A 20,873-nucleotide genomic window follows, 5' to 3' on the forward strand; every position below is an offset into this window, starting at 1 on the left:
AGGTTTGTGTTAAAAAACTTACTTCCGTGCATTTTTTTATGGTTTGTATTAGCCAATTACACTAGCCCCTCTCCTCACGTTCGGTCTGTGGCATCTATTCGTCAGTATTTGGTGTGGTTTACGAAATATATCCAGCGGTAAAGTTAGATGACACCCTGTATATATATTCCGTGCCAATTATATGACAGAACCTAGAAGCTTGTTTCCTTCCAGGAGCTTCAGCGACCTTTGAGCATAGAATATGTTCTGATACTCCGCAAAAGACGGATATCAGTGGTATTAGTCTCTAATTATGTTCAATCGACCTGTAAACAGAAGTGACCTGCACTTTTCTCCAGCTGAGACTAAAGATTGAGCAAGACATTTTCGATAAATATGAGCTAGGAAAGCAACTACAGGCATGATAAAATATCATAGCTCCTAATACTACTAGTAACGTCATAATGTTCTTTATTTATCATTTGCGTTACTAACTGTGGTATACAGCATTTATATCTAATTTTGTATGTAGCGTGTTATACAACGAGCTTTTATCAAAGTGATAAGTAAAGAGAAAATTCAAACGTGCAGTTGCGAACGGTGGCGGTAGTTATGGAACACTGAGTCTGATAAGGATATTCAAGAAATCAGACATGGCATCGTTGAGGGAACAGACATCGTAAGTAATTCATGGAAACCACTGAGTAAAAGAATGAATCGTTTTTTGATGAGGCTAATAATGTACAAACGCAGACAACGTACAGAAAGTGTGCGAGCGAAGTATGCCGAGAAAGTAAATTTGATGGGTGAGAGAGTAACGGTAGAACATGAAGAGAAGTGGTGTGGGCAGTTGAGCGGCAGTTGTGCATGAGCGCCTGGGGGGAGCATTGATTGCCCTCTCGCCTCCTCCTCTACCCCCCCCCCCCCCTCCACCCCACCCTGTGTGTCCGTTAGGCGCGTGGCGGTGTCCAGGTGGGCTAATGATGGCCGACTCGGACTCACGCCATCGCTTCGTTAGCCGCCCGCAGCCGCATTCCTGGCTCACAAAAACCTGCCGCCGACAGCCTGGCCTAATACAGCCGGCGGGACAACTCCTCTTACCGCCTTATCACGCCGCCACACCGCACACCGCATACCTGCCATCCGTTGCTGGGGAATTCCGATACAGCGCCCAGATATAGATGAACTGGCTATTCTGATGGATCATCCAGATAAGACTGACCGTCCCCAAACGGGAGGTTCGACGGCAACATATCTGTCTTGCATTTCAGTTCTTGAATTACATATCCATAGCGCAGAAATCACTGACCAAATACAATTAGTCAAACAACTTATGGGAATTCAGCCTTGACAATGGCGGGGTGTGCTCCCGCCGACGTATCGGCGGTCGCTGTTAATATGGCTTGGCTGAATTCTAGTAAGCTGTTTGAAAATTGTATAAGCCAGGAGAAACTCAGGTCTCAAATAGAATTAGTATTTATAAAACTAGGAACAATAAGTCAATAAATTAGGCACTTGAAGAATATCTGCCCATTTCATCTTGTTACGTTTTCTGGGAGTTTATACACTATAACACCCGATATAAACCACTTTAGTCAGAAGAAGTACGGCCGATTACATCTCCCAGCCTTATTCTGCAGAACCGTTGTCGATGTCGACACAACGTCGAAGGATATCTAATAATCTGATATAGCACGTGAAAGTCTACGAACAAATTAATCATCCCACAGATAAACACTGCTCAACACTTAGAAATGGCAACGGCCTTGCCGCAATGGCTACACCGGTTCCCGTGAGATCACCGAATTTAAGTGCTGTCGGGCGTGGCCGGCACTTGGATGGGTGACCATACAGGCCGCCAAGCGCTGTTGCCATTTTTCGGGGTGCACTCAGCCTCGTGATAACAACTGAGGAGCTACTCGACCGAATAGTAGCGGCTTCGGTCAAGAATACCATCATAACGACCGGGAGATCGGTGTGCTGACCCCACGCCCCTCCTATCCGCATCCTCCACTGAGGATGACACGGCGGTCGGATGGTCCCGGTAGGCACGACGGAGTGCTACAACACTTGCGCCAACTATTCTAAAATACTGTGGCGATATGCGGTCCTTACCACACAGAATTATCGAAAGAGGGCATCTAAACATTTCAATGAGATGCAGCTTATTTTGTATAATCAAGAAATAAGGGAGTGCGTATCACGAATACGACACGTGAGTTGGGTGGCAGTCTTTAAAACAAAGGCGTTATTCTTTGCGGCTAGGTTTATTTACGAAATTTCTGTCAACAAATTTTTCCTCGGAGAAACAAGAGGCGATCAAAAAGTTGCCGTTTGAGTGAGTTGCTCCAGCGTATATGAAGCCCAGCGCGCGAGCGGTCTAAGGCGCTGCAGTCATGGACTGTGCGGCTGATCCCGGCGGAGGTTCGAGTCCTCCCTCGGGCATGGGTTTGTGTGTGTGTCCTTACGATAATTTAGGTTAAGTAGTGTGTAAGCTTAGGGACTGATGACCTTAGCAGTTAGTCCCATAAGATTTCACACACATTTGAACATTGAAGACCATCGCGACTCCGATGTAGGTGTTTAAGCACTGAATGTAGGCAATGAGTCAATGTGACCTTCGAACAGAAACTTTTTGACCGTCCCTTTTTTTACTGGCACCTACATTTGGAAATATAACCATCATGATAAAAGAAAAGATACCACAGCACGCATGGAAAAATTTAGCTGTTCATTTTTCCCACGTTCTAGTCGAGAGTGAAACGATATAGAAATAGTTTTAAAGTGATCCTATGCTCCCTCCCTCGGACGCGTAAATGATACTTGTATACTAATTATGTGGATTATAAACACGAAAATGACGCCGATGACTGTAATTCATCGGTCTCCATAGACGAAACTCTTACAGGTACTTTGAAGACATCTCATGTGCACAGAAATTTATTGCTGTCGTACAAAATATTCAGTGTACTGAACAGTCACGAAAAAAATACGGTTTAAAAAGTGTTATTGAGAAGTCCTGAAACATAAAGTTTCACCAAAGATGTAAAAGTTTGTAATTTTACTGCCCGAGAAGGTCCCCTAGACGAGTTGAACACTGTAGCCTATCATTTCCTCTGCTGTCATGAAGAGAAAACCGTATTTAAGCGAAGGTCGTAGCACTGCTGTGATTGTCGTTTTCAGAAAAATAATTTGTAATTTAAGCCAGTTAATGCTGACCAGGGAGGCTATTTTCGGTACATGGTGGTGCTTCGTTCACGTTCGGTTAGCGTTTTATTAACCCTCTTTACACTGGTCGTGTATAAATCGCAGCACGACGACACGCGATGTTGTCAAACATAGTACTGTAACGTAAAAGTATGTTTCAGATGAAACTTCAGTATTCTCCAAAAAAATGGCTCTGAGCACTATGGGACTTAACTTCTAAGGTCTTCAGTCCCCTAGAACTTAGAACTACTTAAACCTAACTAACCTAAGGACATCACACACATCCATGCCCGAGGCAGGATTCGAACCTGCGACCGTAGCGGTCGCGCGGTTCCAGACTGTAGCGCCTTTAACCGGTTGGCCACCCTGGCTGGCCCGTATTCTTCCATTTTCTGCTTAATTTCGTGAAAAATTATGGTTGCAAGACAATCGCAAATTAGAAAATAACAATAAAGTACTTGGATATTCAAGATATACATAGCGTGGCAAATAATCTCCTATCTGCTGTGTTAAACGCTTCAAAAACGAAAGGTATTAATTTTCTCTTGGCTCCGTCTCGCCAGCTGGAGGCAAGACAATGTTGGTACTGAATCTGCGGGGACCTATCTAGCAGGCACGCAGCATCTCGATCCGACCTCGTGAGGTCGATCCGTCGGAGGCGGCAGGTTTGACGGGACGTGGACGTGGTTCTCGGTATAAGTAAATCTGCCCCCTGCCGAGAGCCCGGCTGTATTATTAAGGCAACGGCACAATGCGGGAAATGGAAGGCGCGATTAAATTACCAGAGACGGCGCGGCGGCAGGCAGAGAACAGCGGTTCCGGAGTGGGGGAGGGGGGGGGGGGGGGAGGAATGAGAAGAGGTGGGGGCGATGCAGTGTGAGGCGCGTGGCTCTGCAGCGGAAACCTCGCGAGTGGCAGGCTGCGCTTTGTTTCTCTCCAGCTCTGTGCGAGCGCTTCATTTGAAAGGAACCACTTAAGCACTGATACTGAAGTAGTTACCGCAGGCCGAAAGACGTGTTAAGGGAAAGGACCGTGTTTTCCTTCCGGCTGACAACTTTAGAGTGGTCTCGCCTTCCGCAATTCTGTAATTGGAAATTCAACATTATCAGGAGCTCTCTTTTCAGTGCTTGTTGCGATCGTAAGCTTACGGCGAAAATTTCTTCTCTCTTTATCTCCCGCTTCCTTTCTCTGTTTTCAGATCTCTTCCTAGCACTCCGAGAACTTACCCACTCTTACACTTCACGGTGTCTGGCGGAAGATACTTCGTATACCAGTGCCTTTTCTCGACATTCCTGTTCCAGTCGCGAAATGTGTGCTGCGGGAGTAATGATTGTTGACAAACCTCGTACGCGCACTGTGGTGTGCGTACTGTAAGACCTTCAGTACACACACCATCAGATTATTTGACTTGTCGCTCTAACGACAGCAATATGTCTCGTGGTCTTATCGCGGCGTGTTAATCTTCTGCCTTTAGGTCAGACGATAGAAATGCCACTTGCACGTTTAGAGTAGCAGATTGACGGTGACCAACTTTAAATAGAACTTAATTAATTTTCACACACATTTATTAAAATAATAACAAGCATAAAAATTACTTAACTTGGTTCTGGATGCTATTTACAATTGGCAATCTGAAGTTCCTTTGGTATTGGTACGTTAATCATATCTCTGATACTTGACAAAAGTGTCTATACATTTATCTTCATGGCTATGTACAGGAATATGGTAATCTTATTAGGTGCAGACTGAAACTTGACTATAGACTGGTACAGACAAATGTAGAACTCGTACAGACTGGTGCAAACAAATGCAGACTGACTAATCGGAGGTCTGTACACTCGTTATAATACCTCGCCTGCGCTGTTGTGCTTAGCGGGGCGCAAGTAGTGGGAAAGTTGGGTACGCGCTGACTACACGGACCTATGTACACAACAAGCACCAATCTCATTTTTGTTTGGAAGACATTTCTTAGGACGTGTGTAGGAAGAAGCCCTATGGTGCTTGTCTCTTCTAGGATAGTGCGCTATCGGAATTCTAGCTGTAAACCACACGATGATGCACAATGCCACTATGGTAGCATTCTACTGGAGTTTGATGAACGTGTCCGTGGCGCTTTCACGTTTGTTGAGCGAGCCAGTAAAGGAATATATTGTTCTTTGGAACTTCTACATTTCCTCTACCAATAACGTCTGACGTATGAGTCCCAGAGTGAGGAGCAGTTTTCAAGTATCGATCAAACTAACTACTCTGTTACATTGTTCGCAATTCAGTTAAGATGATCTTTCATTGCATATAGAAATATTGAGACGATAAGCGACAGGTGCTACTCTTCCACGACGGTAACGCAAGAAATAAAAAATTATGACGTCATTTAACAAGCTGATAAACATATAATTAAGTTGGGGACTGTAACAAAATAAAAGCAGATATCGCTTCAGAGTTTTTCTTTTTTGTGCAACCATTCAATAGAACAGGACTGTAAAATGGTGTTGAAATCTTTCGGTAACCACGTTCACTGGCCTATGTTTTACGACTGTGTTAAATATAACCAGTTTGCCCGTTCGTTTCTTATTTTCAAAGAAAGGAAGAAAAATGTAATTTAACTTCTAGTACTGAGAACGAATTTTTTTTTAGAAACTTTCCTCAAATTCTCTTTAAGTGATTCAACGGACTTAAGGCAAATCGAAATATACGTAGTGGAAATGAGATTAGGATGCACGTTTCCCTGAGCTAGGGTCCAGTGCCTCAGTCACTGCGAAACCCAACGTAGTTTAAATTTTTACAGAGCGGTAAGAAATTACTGATTTTCAGGAGATGGTCTACCACCACGGTTTCACTCTCTTCCACGTTACGGTTGTCACATTTGCATACATGGCAGGCCATCAAGTAGACGATCTAAGTAGAGATGACTCTAACAAAGATATGTTAAGATTTTAGGCTCCTCCTAAAAGAGGAGATCGAAAAATATGATTTTCATAGGTAGAAAGAAGTATATCCTCATCAAGCGGGAAATGTTCAGAATGAGGGAGAGGATCACTGATCACTGCCCATTGTCGTGATATATGAAACATCTTAGAGAGATATGCGCTTCTTATATCTCAACACATCAGGCATATACATGGAATCAGGAGTTCTCTTCCTTCCAGCAGTCATATTAAGAAATAGAAAACTGTAGACACTACTTTATGTGACACTACTTTTATTTCACTAGATAAATAAGCAGTAAATTAAACTGAAGGAAAAAAAGCCCGCTTCCCTATTTTCTGTGTGTCCGAGACGAGAAACGGAAATCACTTAATATTGTTCCCTCCTTACAGAAGTAATTTTGTACAAAGGTAATTTTAAGACAACTGTAATTATTGGTCGTTACCAATCTTTTTCACTGACACCACTATCGAACACACCGACAGGAAAGCGAGTAACTATTTCATTGTCATCTAATTCTGAGCTATGTTTAAATTTTCAGATCTCTAGCTCATCGGCAAGTTAGTGCAAAATTTGTACTGAACTGAGAGACAGACAGAAAGCAACCTAATAAAAACGTGTTAAAATGGCGGAGAATATTTGGACGCTACTGTAGTGTCACAAATAAACAGCGTCACTGTGTGTCGTAGAACTGACTCCGGTGATGTCGCTGTTTGTTCAGATGTCGGAGTAGCCACACACAGAATGTCCCGTAAAACTCGTCCTTGGCTGAAGTGTTTGAAGCCAGAGCTGTGGGCCGGCCGGCGGTGACGAGCTGAGGACGCAGGGCTCCCTGGTCGCCATTAGGGCGGTGCTGAATGCTGCTGAATGGCGCAGTCGAGGCTGCGGCCGGCGCTCGTTAGCCAAAGTTGCGTCGCCAGGGCCAGTGTGTGTGTGTGTGTGTGTGTGTGTGTGTGTCTGTGTGCGCACTTACTGTGCTGGCCAGGGGCGCTTTCTGCTCTCACAGAAGGTAAAAGCTAGCCAGCAGTGTGTGTGGCAGCCAAAGCAGCACCAGGCACCTCTGTTTGCCACAATTGTACCTCAGCATCTACTGGAGAACAATCGGAGCACGTCTCGCCGTTTAAATATTTGATATCAGTATCAGAAAGCGACAAGTTTTTCTTGAGTATTGCTCCAACGTCTGGAGTCCTTATCAAGTGGGCATGAAAGCTGAGTTCTAATGAGTCCGGAAACAGCATCACAAAAAAAAAAAAACCTATTACGTTTGATGAAAGTCGTATCTCCGCCATACCTCTACTGGGAATCTATCATAAGTAGAGTTTTAAAACTACCGTAGGCAACTATCGACTGTCACGTGTACGGGTAGACTACGGCAGCTTTGGTCAGTTAAGGTCGTATCTGAATTACTTATACATTAGACGTGTTGCATACCTATCGGGCGTTATCTTGTAGCGATCGCTTTCTTTATTTATGCGCTCGGTGTCTAGAAACAGGAACCAGTGAATCGTCTAAAAACTGAGTGGGGATATGTAAAGGGCCGGGTAACTTACAAAACGTTTTTATTCTACATAGTTATCCTCCTGTGTATTACTTACAAATAAACAGCATTTGTAGCAAAATTGAAGTTGCCGATGTTTAATTCATATTTTATTCGAAAATTGTTGATAGGGATGTTGTAGTAAAGAAAAGGAAACAACACAAATTTATCATTCTGCGTCCAAAAACGCAATTGACTCAACAAAAAGGTAAAAAAAACAGCAAAGCAAAAATGTATCAAACATCGCTTCAATAGTTTGTTGCATTTGTATAAAACCTGTTTCTGTTATTCACAAACAACTTTCGCATTTATCAACAATAACAAGAAACTCTTGTCTTTATGCATGATGAAGAACATTCTGTTGAGCACAAAATAACAACAATTATATATTTTCTGCATGCAAACTGTACTTTCATGATAAGTAATTGCTTTGATCACATTAAAGCGCAGAAGTTAAGCGATCAACTAATTTTTATTACTTATAAATTGCAATTTATGTTCTGTAAAGATATAAAATACACAATGGACAACACTGAATGATGTGTGGTTCTGATTATGTGCAAAACAAACAACCAGGAAAACGATGAGAAGTCGTCGACTCCAATTTTCTTTCTTACGTATTCATCTATGTTTCTTTTCCTACCAATGCTATCAATACTACCGGTAATCCTACTATTTACTACGTCATATGTGTAGTTTTCAAAATTACCGAACAGTAGTTTTGGTAGAATGCAACTCTAGTCATAAATGACCCGTTGAGATCGGAAAGTGCAACTACATTTTCAACCGGGACAGGGCCACTGTTTTAAAGGTGTATGGAAACGAGTGATCGACCGTGAAAGGCTACTGAGAAATAGGCTTAGCTACCTTTTCCCATATGTCAATGTTTGTTGATGTGAAAAACGTCGGGCTGCAACATGGTTCGGAGTCACTTTAAGCTTTAAGATACAACACCTCCCTTCTCCCCTAACACTCCAGCAGCTTAAGTCAGCTCAAAGTCGGAGAAAGGCATCGGCATAAACTTGATTAGGAAAACACTGACCGCGCGACTGCTACGGTCGCAGGTTCGAATCCTGCCTCGGGCATGGATGTGTGTGATGTCCTTAGGTTAGTTAGGTTTAAGTAGTTCTAAGTTCTAGGGGACTGATGACCATAGATGTTAAGTCCCATAGTGCTCAGAGCCATTTGAACCATTTGAAAACACTGATGTATTTCCGTTATTTATTTACTATCTATCGGAATCAGCATCGCTGCTGATGTTCCTCCTTCACAAACATCGACATAATTTGTGGTAGCACTTGGAAGCCCCGTCACTTCGTGGCGTCTCCACAACGCAATTCAGCCGGGCAGTGGAAATCGTTGAAAGGATGAGTATACAAACAAATCTGGAGCTGCGAGAAAACGGAGAAATATTTATCCTGAATGTCGCCGTGAAAAACTACGCCCTCATTTTACGATATGTTACTCGTCACTGATCGTAATGCTTTATTTTACTTGCATTCGTGTAAACAGAAGATAGTGTTTTTAGTCATCGTCGGTGTATTACGTAAATTGGTTCTCGGCTTCGGCAAACACGTACTAAACTGAACCAATCTCCTGTTTGTGAAACAGTTTATGGCTTATCTCCCCCCCCCCCCCCGCCTCCCCCCTCTACCCACCTGATGTACTTAAAAAGGGGCCGTCCAAACGTTAACGCCCGCATGCATTTGCTGGCAACCTCTGTATTAAGTGCTCCATATAAATAGTCCCAAAGCCCACTTTTTTTTGTAAAAAGCACTTTCAGTAATTAGTAGCCATTAAGATACCTGGCGTCCTTACAGTTTTTCTTGTAACTAGCCTTCGAAGAGTGGGCAGTTACTGTCGTACAAGTGGAACATTTTTCTGCATCACAAGCAGTAGGCATATCATGGACGCCGAGTTCCAATAAGCATCAAGGACAGAGAAAGAAAGAGAGAGAATGTGTGTGTGAGAGAGAGAGAGAGAGAGAGAGAGAGAGAGAGAGAGAGACCTTGACAATACTGGGACATTGCATCTTAAGTTTTTTCGGAATGTTTTCTCACATGTAACAGACAATGTCCGGTGTTACGCAAGCGATATCACGTACACAGCAACTGCAGAAAACGGCTTCACTAGTAGAAGTAATGTATGGGGAAGGTACGATCTAGACTATGACAGAAAGTAGACAGTCTGTTATCATTACATTATCTTACTATCATAATGGACATGCACAGTACAGAAAGCTGACGCGGAGTAATTTGTTGTTCAAAGTAAATAGAAGGGTCTAACGATTTGAAAAATTCTTTCACGATCGAAAATATGCCACACTATTAGTTGAAAGCAAACAAATTCTTCTCGATTGCCATTTATGTGAATGTCCCGTAAGCTCAATTTGTATTGCCGTTGTTACAAGTCAAACTACACTCAGAACACGGAGTGTGCAGTGCGTCATTGCACAAAAAGGGACTACCGCGAAGAGGTACTGTGTGCCATCAGTTTACCATCACGATGAGAATTATCCTCTCAGGGAGTCACGCTCATACATATGACATAATAGACTGGCCCAAATCTTTCAAGCGACAATTAAGTTCAGTTTCAGGCCAGGCGTACCAGACAAGACGTGGAAAACCCAAAAACTGAAATGTATTCAAGAACGATTGTTTACGGATATTAAAGAAATAAAAATGAATTCGCGAAGACTGGTACAGAACCTGTGCTCAGAAGGTCCGATGTCTAAGAAGCCCTACACGAGTAGGAACGCCTAGAGTTAACAGAGAGTCCGAAACAATACTGTAATCAGTGGCCTTCAGTGTGACGGCCTTGTTAGCACGGCCTGTGAAACTAGTCCGCGAGTTCGGCGCGAGACCGCCGGAGACGTGAGGCGAACTCATCATCATCAGCCAACGCCGTAAATCTTAGCAGCTAATTACTCGGCCTAGGAACTTGGAGAGGAAATGGCGCTTCTGGACTCACAACTTTACATGACGTTAACTAATGCCCTTTTCTTGCTTGATGCATTGCCTCGCGCCTTTCTTGCTTCCTGTTGAGTTTAGTAACCGCTTTATGAGCCACCAATATGCAAACACTTTTGAGGACCACTGTAGATCAATACACGCATCTCCATGGTTCTGTTACTCAGTCCGTGCGAAAATAAAATCAGTTTTGGGCTTCTCGAAAAGAAACACCTTGAACATAGAACAAGGGCCTATTTGGCGTTTTCTATGTTTATCGCTATGTGAGTAGTCAAAGATGCAGAGAAAATAGTGCAACATTTATGACATGCAAAGCTTCGCTTCGCAATAGTAATGAAGAACTGAACACGAATCCAGTTCTAGATTTTCAAGTCTGCTCAGTACGTTTATTTTCTGGGAAGCAGCTGTTAATTTCTCGGTATACTCTTCAAAATGCCATGCGGTAGCAAATTGTGTAGTACAAAACCATCAGAGGGACGATTATTTTCGCAGTCAAGTGTCCATGTAGCATCTCCAACAGATCTACATAGCGTATACTAATGTTGGTATTCCGACAATACTTGTATTTCAGTAAGTATGAGAAACGAAAGATGCATTTCATCTTAGCCACACGCTTTGCAGGCATCGATGTGGACGTCAACGATTATGCTGTTATGTTCAGTCAAGAATATCCCAAACTACTACTATTTGCCTTATTTTCAAAAATTTTCTCCATCATGTAATCTTTTGTTATTTCTCCCGTTTCACTTAACGGTCACCACACGAATTTCATGCTGTTCCCAATGGTCACAAGCCTCAAACATTATACTTAAAAAATAGCTTTTCGAGTATTCGATGAACATCTTTTACAATTTTCCTTCGTGTTTGAAAAAATCTTTCTTTTGAAGTAATTGTTATTTTATACAACTTTATTTGCTTTTAATGCCAAACGATTGTAATGTATGCAAAATTATTTTGTTTTCCTCCATTCCTGTTTACAGCTCTGCATTCAACACTTTATTTATACGATAGAGTTTTTTTTATCGGTCCTGTTGATCTTTCTACCACCTACTTTACGAAGTATCAGTTCCGTGCAGATCGCTATGGTTTATCGGATCAAGTTGACAATGGACGTATGCAACTGTGCAGCAGCCACGAAGTACGTTTTCTGTAATATTTCATTATTTTGTGACTTTCAATGTAATACCGACTGTCACTTATTTTCTGGCGGAAAGTTCTATCCTCTCACTTTAGGTCTTAGTAGCACTCCGCGAGATCTTCACAATAGCATCCGACTCATCATCCCAGCTAAAAACGTTTCCACGCTGCACCACTTTAAACTATACTCAAAGCTAATTCGTAACAAACACGCGCATGCGCCTACACGGGTTCGATGACGTCACCGACGAAAAGTACTGCGCGACAAACCCGCACTGACAATATCTATCTGTTGTGGGCTCAACCATTGTTTATGCGTTATTAGTCTCGAGTATTAGCGATTCAAATCTAACGACACTGTCACGCAAGGAAGTTTGACAAACGATCGAACAGGCGTTTCCAATTCAGGAAATAAAGGGTGTTACATAAGAAAAAGGCGTAGTGATGTTCACTTTTTTGTAGCGAATGAAATTACAAGAAAGGCAGTCATATTTGATAATGTACCCATGGTAGCTTCTGACATTTTTTATTTTGCTTCTGGACAAGACAATATTCGGGGTGATCAACATAATGGACCAGACTATATGTTTGCTTTCATTTCTCTCCAATCCCATCATTATCTTCTATTTATTAACCAAAGAAGCTACTGTGAAGAGATACACCATCTAGACTGCAATCACAAGTACGAGATACCATTGTGTCCTACTGAGACGCATGGTATTGATGTATAAGAATGCAGTGTTTTTGTTTTACATATTGGTTCAAAAAAAGGGTTCAAATGGCTCTGAGCACTATGGGACTTAACATCTATGGTCATCAGTCCCCTAGAACTTATAACTACTTAAACCTAATTAAACTAAGGACATCACACAACACCCTGTCATCACGAGGCAGAGAAAATCCCTGACCCCGCCGGGAATCGAACCCGGGATACATATTGGTATTCCGGTTGCTGTGGGTTCATTTATCGAATCCCTATTTTTATTTGTAGATCATTGTTCCCACTTGAGTTTACATATTGTCGTTTTGTAATTTGCAAATAGTGCGAGAAGCTGCGGACGCTAGAAAATGGGAGTGCCAAGTAGAGAAACCGGAACATTTTCGACATATTCTTCAGTTTGAGATCGACAGAAGGATGACAGCAATGGGGCTATCCAGAAGTATTTGCGGTGTGTACGGGGATAATGCCATTGTGCAGAGCACGGCAAGAAAATAGTTTCCTTGTTTTAAGGAGGATCGTTTTGACATTTTTTGTCCCTCCGCGTACAGGAAGGACTTCGAGGTTTGATGAAGACTTGGCAGGAATGTGGCCACTGTATATGACTGACGGCTGCACTGGGTGCTCACGAGATTGTACGGTCTCAGGAAGATCTTGCACCAGACGGCAACCTGGCGTTACCCAATGGAAAGACCACACTGTTCGACGTATGGTTCTGGCGCATCGTAATGCATCTGCAGCATCAATCTGAGTAGCAGTTGCCACAAGTGATACAACGCACTGTTAAAAATCTGCTTCTTCAAGGACATCTCCAAGCAAGAAGCCCTGTAGCGTGCTTTCCACTGACCCCAAACCACTGCCGTTTGCGACTTCAGTGGTATCAAGCGACAGCACATTTGAGCGTAGGGTAGAGGTCTGATGGTTTCTCATGAAAGCGGGTTCTGTGTGCCAGTGATGGCCGTGTCTTGAGGCCAAGTGAGCGCCTGCAATCAGCCTGTCTCGAACCTTGACACACTGGACCTAGACGTGGAGTTACGGTCTGGCGTACAGTCTCATTTAACAGTAGGAGCACTCTCGTGGTTATCCTACGAATCCTCAAAAATGGTTCAAATGGCTCTGAGCACTACAGGACTTAACTTCTGAGGTTATAAGTCCCCTAGAACTCAGAACTACTTAAACCTAACTAACCTAAGGGCATCACACACATCCATGCCCGAGGCAGGATTCGAACCTGCGACCGTACGGTCGCGCGGTTGCAGACTGTAGCGCCTAGAACCGCTAGGCCACTCCGGCCAGCTACGAATCCTCACTGTAATTTATTTTACATAAATCTGGTGATACGACCTGTTGTGCTGCCATTCATGAACATCGTTCCCAGTCCGCAGCCCGTGATCTAGAGGATAGCGTTGCTGTCTCTGGATCACGAGCTCCCGGGTTCGATTCCCGGCCGGTTTGGGGACTTCGTCTGCCCAGGGACTTGGTGTTTGTGTTGTCCTCATCATTTCATCAGCATCATCATCATTCGTGACAGTGGCTAGATTGGACCGTGTAAAAAATATGGACTGTTTAAAAATTGAGACTTGTACAGGCGCTGGTGACCGCGCACTCGAGCGCCCCACAAACCAAACATCAACATCACAGCGTGCCAGGCTGTGTTTTCCAACAGGATAAAGCTCGCCCATATGCGGCTGTAGTAACCCAACATGCCCTACAGAGTGCCGAGATGTTCCCTTGGCCTGCTTGATCACCAATCTGACCCCAGTTTAGCATGTGTGGGACGTCATCAGACGAAACTCCGTCTCCTACACAACCAGCAGCTGGCCGTTATGGCCGAGCGGTTCTAGGCGCTTCAGTCTGGAACCGCGCGACTGATACGGTCGCAGGGTCGAATCCTGCCTCGGGCATGGATGTTTGTGATGTCCTTAGGTTAATGGCTCTGAGCACTATGGGACTTAACATCTATGGTCATCAGTCCCCTAGAACTTAGAACTACTTAAACCTAACTAACCTAAGGACAGCACACAACACCCAGCCATCACGAGGCAGAGAAAATCCCTGACCCCGCCGGGAATCGAACCCGGGAACCCGGGCGTGGGAAGCGAGAACGCTACCGCACGACCACGAGATGCGGGCGGCTGTCCTTAGGTTAGTTAGGTTTAAGTAGTACTAAGTTCTAGGGGCCTGATGACCTCAGATGTTAAGTCCCGTAATGCTCAGAGCCATCTGAACCACACAACCAGCATTAACTGTGTCTATACTGACAGACTAATTGCAACAGGTATGGAACTCCGTTGCACAAACGAACATCCAGCACCTCGATAAAACAATGCAAGCACGCCTGCATACGTTCATTCAACCTTCTGGTGGTTACATCGGTTATTAATGCACCAGCAGTCCACATTTGCAGTGGCTTATCTCTTGCTTAAATTGATGTGTGATCTTACAATGTTAATAAAACAAATATGTTACGTGGACGAATGTATTCCCGAAAATTTCATTAATCTACATTAACTACTTTTCGGTGCTGCGATTTTCTACCCTTCAGTGTATTTTTATGTTCTGACATGTGACGTCCATTAAATGTGGCCATCAATGTGGAGAGTGCATTGTTGGGCCTCGACGCCACTCCGTGCGGAGTGTTTTCCGTCGCCCGGTGTAGGTGCGGTGCTGTGTGTTGCGTGCCCGGACAAGGCCAGCGGCGGCTGGCCCCTGCGGCATTCCTCGGAGGCGGCGGCGGCGGCTGCAGCTGCCGCGACAGGTGGTCGGCCAGCGGCCGGCGCCGAACAAAACAGCCGGCGGGCCGCGCTGCGTGCCGCACAACAACCCGAGGCTGCAGGAGCTGCAGGAGCGCCTCTGCGAGGGACACGCGTCGCAACAAAAAGTCGCTTTCCGTGGCGCGTGACAGCCAAATTGTGCGCATATTTTCTCGCTGGCTGCGTCCGCAGTGTCCCCGCCCCCCGGTGTGCGAACCCGCCGAGCGTGCAGAATGCTCACCGTGTGTGGCGTGCGAAACGCGCGCGCACGAAGGAAGAGAGAGGCACGTCAGTGCACCGAATAGAAAACTGCCTAGTGCAACGACTGTTGCTGCAGACTCGAGAAAGATGTGGGCGAACAGCGTGAAGAGCAGGCTTCTCTAAATTTACCACGACATAAAGGAAAGGCGAGACAAAAAACTTCAGTCTTTTAGGAAAAAAATATTAATTGCTATTTCACATACTTGGAACGTTTACTCTTAGGTTACAAACGATTTGGCTGCATTCGAATTACAAGTTCAATTGGTTCAAATGGCTCTGAGCACTATGCGACTTAACTTCTGAGGTCATCAGTCGCCTAGAACTTAGAACTACTTAAACCTAACTAACCTAAGGATATCACACGCATCCATGCCCGAGGCAGGATTCGAACCTGCGACCGTAGCGGTCGCTCGGCTCCAGACTGCGCGCCTAAAACCGCACGGCCACTCCGGCCGGCGAATTACAAGTACGTTTATAAAACAGAAATGTTGACTGCAAGTGTTCGTTGCACACTCTCAACCGCCAAAGTGAGCAAGATAGCACCCATCACAGACATACGCAGACTGATGCACTAGTGGTAAGATGCACAGACGCCAAGACAAAAAACGCAAATGAAAGTTTCCACACTGACATTTGGTCCAAGCGTCCCAAAGTCAGCTTTTAGAAGTTTTTTCTAAGTTTAATATGTGATGTTTGATGACTGCACAAAGCAGGAGTCATAGCACTCCTTTATTACCATCCCAGAAAGATCTAGCGGTCAACGACGCATCAAGCAGTTCACAAGGTGCTACAAGTACAACGTGAAGTTCAAGGAAAACACTATCCCGATTTTGAAGTTACAAGAACAATAAGCCTTACAGGAATATGAATTTTATGGCGCTGGGAAATTTTAATGGGTATCTTTCTTGTATACTAGCTTTCAGTTTTAAATGAAGTTTTAAGATTCATTTTTCCCTAAGTTTGCTTTTCCAAGTTCATTGCCAACCTTTCTCCCCTAATAATAACCAGACTCAGTGCAATCTGCGCAGGAAGTAGTCTTGAGGTATTTGCATATTTCTACTAAAAAAAATGGTTCAAATGGTTCTGAGGACTATGGGACTTAACATCTGAGGTCATCAGTCCCCTAGAACTTAGAACTACTTAAACCTAACTACGGACATCACACACATCCATGCCCGAGGCAGGTTTCGAACCTGCGACCGTAGCGGTAGCGCGGTTCCAGACTGAAGCGCCTAGAACCGCTCGGCCACCAGCGGCCAGCATTTCTACTCACTAATATTATCAAAAATGTAGTTTCTTTACGTTATTATCACATTTATGTACCGATAATTAAAGAAAATTTAAGTTTGAAACTTGAAACGAAAACAGAAAGTAAATTAATAACATTTCTCGTGAAATAAGTACATAGAACAATGGAACTATGTCTTGTGAATGCACCTAAAAAACCTAGAATGTGAAAATTGGGCTCTCAGTACCAAAAGTTGGTTTTCAAAAATACCATGAAACCTTAGAAACCAATGCAGTTCCAGACTGTATCGCTACATCTTTACATAATAAATATATTAAAATCCGGCTGAAATTTGTAACGTAGAAGAAAAGCCAAATTTTTGGTGGCGTCTCCCCTTAAAATGCGGGCAAATTAGAAATTTGTTTCACTGTATGATCTTTTTCTCAGAAACAAGAAATCCAATGTTAATTGTGGTTTTTATTAGTGTGGTATTAATCTGACAATAGCTTTTCCGTTTAAAAATTTCCTACTACCAAATAACCTCCACCCTCCGGTCGGTATATAATCATAATGTCTTACTTATACCATGTCTGTCAAGCTTCTGAGTCAACTCTACATTCACAACACATTCACAAAAACTTTTACACAACTGTCAAGTGAAGAATTGAATGATCTGTACCTTTAAGAACAGAACATCTCCGTTAAAAGTGATATGGTAATTTCGAAACACGACCCACAACGTAACCAACATATAAAGTAGCAAACATATTGCTTTTCCTGAACGCTATAACAAAGAAAAAGAAAAAAAAAACAAAAAAAATCCAATAGTAGAAGTTGTATCACGATCAAAAAAGTGACAGAGTTCTTCTGCAGATTATAAATCAATGGAATGAATTCTCACTGGGCGGTCTTACAAAACACGACGGGTTAACAAGAATTAGACAGTTGGGTCATTGCAAGCAGCTTTGCAGTCCCATTCTGTTTCAAGTCCTATAGTGCCTGTTTAAGGTCTTTACAGACCTCAGCATAAATAATTCCCCTAGTAGCGACTTACGTATGCAGTATCGGTCGGTACCGAATGTAATTAAACATCCACAAAATTCAGGCCTTCCAGCAGTAACCATGTTAGCAATTCGGAATCTTGATATTCTACTCGTGATTTCCGAACTTGGCTTTTACATAGCCATCCCCAACGCTTGACATATGGCGGCATTTTTCACAGTCATTTTAGACACTGAAATGGTTACACACGTTCTTCAATGATTTCATTTCACTTCCATACTAAAAATCAAGGTCACTTGTTTTGTAATGCAAAGAGTGCGATCAATTCATGCCAGACTCTTACTTGCATCAACCGTCGCAGATTTAATGACACGCTTGTTTTTTCCTGAAGGATATTAGAGAGTAAATGAAATATTTTATTATTAATTGGGAAACCTTGGAGCGACAGAAGATGTTTACTGACAATCCGTTGAAATTTCCAGGTGCTTGCAAGGAAAGACTAAAGAACCATGTTACGAATAAGTTTTTATTCCGATTTCTGTCTGAATGCTCTCCTCAGTTGACAGAGAACGTTGTGCGGCGTGTTTCGAAATTACAATATCACTTTTAACGGATACGTTCTGTTCTTTAAAGGTAAAAAACCTTCAATTCTTCACTTGACGGTTGTATAAGTTTCATTGAATGTAGAGTATAATTATTTCGTGAGTTCCTCAATCAGAGTGGATACGAAATAGTTACTTACTGAAAGTATGTTATCAAATCCGTATTTTATTGCACAGAACAAAACATTTCATTCCGAGCGTCCGTGCGTTGTCCACTGTGCACCTGCTCGATTGCACATTGTTCTGCGGGAGGGTATAGACGGCAAGGCGCCCTCTGTTTAAAGAGACACCGGCTGCCTAACGACATAGGAGTTGAGTAGGTCACTGGGAGTAGAAAATACAACTGGCCAGTATCATCAGAGCACTATTGTTGTCCATGCTGAGAATTCAGCTGCTGACACCGTTTTGATTACTCGGTCTAGAAATATTTTGGGCAACTCATTTGCCAGACATCGTCTCTGTGCACTATCTTCCCATCTCCAGCCCTCTTTCCATCTAATCAGCAGGAACGACATTCCTGTATCGTTTCTTTATCAGCAATTACGAGGTGTAAATCCAATTACTATCTGTATTTCGTTGTCTATAAAGATCTGCTGTGAGTTACGCATTAAACACCTCAGAGGCAAATAACAATAGACTATCTCTCATCATTGAAGGGACTTACCTCTTTATAAGTGCTGATATAATACAGAGTTTAGAGAGAATCCTACTGTTACATCACAATAAAAAATTAATATCGTCGGGTGATGAATGAAATTTCAAAAGCAATAATAAATCAGAAAGACAAAAAGTTAACGGCTATGTAACAGTTATATACCATAACTCAGTAATCTAGAGCAGGGGTAGTCAACCTTTTCTTCCCACCGCCAACTTTTGTGTCTCTATTAGAAGTAAAATTTTCTAATCGTCCAACGTTTTTACAGTAATGGTGATCTAAAAAGCAGGGAAGTAACTTAATAGTATTTATAAAGGAGAGTTACAATAAGTTAAAGCACATAATAACTACATACCAAATACTTTGTCGAAATGTTTGAAATCGTAATGAAATGATTTTAAAACTCCTACAGCCTACCGGCCACTTCTGAAACGTGGAACGCCCAGTAGTGGGTAGTAGGGATTATGTCGGCTACAACTGGTATAGAGTATCGTGTTGTAGACATTAGTTTCAATTAACTGAATTATTTTTTGTGACCATAATGCATATTTTACCATAACCGCTTGGTTTTATTCATTTGAAACATAGAAAGTGGTAGAATTTTTGTCTCACTTCTGCTTGTATCTCGAAATATCGGCAATCACATTTTCCACTAATCCTGCATAGATGTTTTTGGTCTAATTTCGTTTTATTTTGCGGTACTGTGCATTTGACATAATCACGACAAAACATTGAATCGCTAATATTTATTTGTATTGCTGCAATCGGAAGTGACGCAATGCAACAAAACAGTGCCAAATGCAGGAATATCTGGAAGATGTGCGCGTAGACGATACCTTCAGACGTAACCGAAAATCAGACAAAAATGCAGCCATAACAATGTTTCAGAAATGAAAACGCATGTAAGTACGTGTTTCTTTGAAGTTGGAAAGACGAATTTGCAGTGTCTTTAATTATTTAATTAAGCGTCTTATCCAAAGTGATTTTTTAAATTCTTGTAAACCGTTTCCTTTTTAAATAATCAGTCTTCAGATCTTTCCTAAAGGAGTTACATCCGTAACATATCAATTTGCTGCTGTTGACTACATGTGAGACACGAACGGCCAACAATCACAGACTGGTAAAAAAATTTAACTACTATAAAAAAGATTAGACGAGGGTTCAGAAGCCGAGCTACTTATGAAACAACTTGTTATGTAAAGGCTCAGAGCATATTAGTATCATAGCAACAAGTAAGACAGATGGGATAAGAGCGACGAAAAAACATTACCCCCATTACGAATGATTTTTCTTTAGTGTTCACCATCTGTCTCAATGTTTCAAAGGTCAGCCAGCAGTCAGTAGCTTACCTGAGCTCTTGGACTTCCTGACGAAGCGCGGCGACCTCCGACTGCCCGCCCCCCAGTTCGGTTCGGAGACTCTGGAACTCCTCTTGCTTGCCCTCCAACAGCGCGTTCATCTGCTTCTGCAACAACTTCACCTGCTGCTCGAGGTCGGCAGCGCCCGTGCTGCACACGAGGACCGCCACGAACAGCCACCAACACGACCAAGCATAGCGACTACACCGCATCACTCCCACAACCATTCCTGCGAACGGCTCGCGCCACACTGGAGCCGGCGGCGGACGCGGCGCCTGTTTTAAACAACGGCCCGCGCATGCGCGTAGGGGGCGGCCGGGCGGCAGGTGTGCGGCCCGGCGGCTGCCGAGGCGTGTGCCGAGCGCGTGCTGGCTGGCTTGGTCTGTAGACGGGGAGGGGGGAGGCGTAACAGCACCAGCGAAGGCCAAGAGCAACACCTGCCACTGGACGACAGGCAGCTGCTCGCCTGTCCGAGAAATACGACGCGCACTTCTTCAGCTTCCCGCTGCTCCTGTTGCTGCTGTCGCCATTTGTCACTGCCT

At 43.4% G+C, this 20,873-nt stretch overlaps 1 protein-coding gene across 1 annotated transcript in view; it reads right to left on the minus strand.

Moving 5' to 3' along the window:
• Positions 1–20,571, minus strand: part of LOC124612738 (protein scabrous) — a 203,978-nt gene extending 183,407 nt beyond the window's left edge. Inside the window, exon 1 of the mRNA XM_047141120.1 lies at positions 20,323–20,571. Within this exon, the coding sequence (XP_046997076.1) occupies positions 20,323–20,558 (236 nt within the window). The 5' untranslated portion in view covers positions 20,559–20,571. The remainder of the gene's footprint in view (positions 1–20,322) is intronic.
• Between the last annotated feature and the right edge of the window lie 302 nt (positions 20,572–20,873).

Source organism: Schistocerca americana, chromosome 1 (genome assembly GCF_021461395.2).
Source record: "Schistocerca americana isolate TAMUIC-IGC-003095 chromosome 1, iqSchAmer2.1, whole genome shotgun sequence".
In the NCBI taxonomy this organism is placed as follows: Eukaryota; Metazoa; Arthropoda; class Insecta; order Orthoptera; family Acrididae; genus Schistocerca; species Schistocerca americana.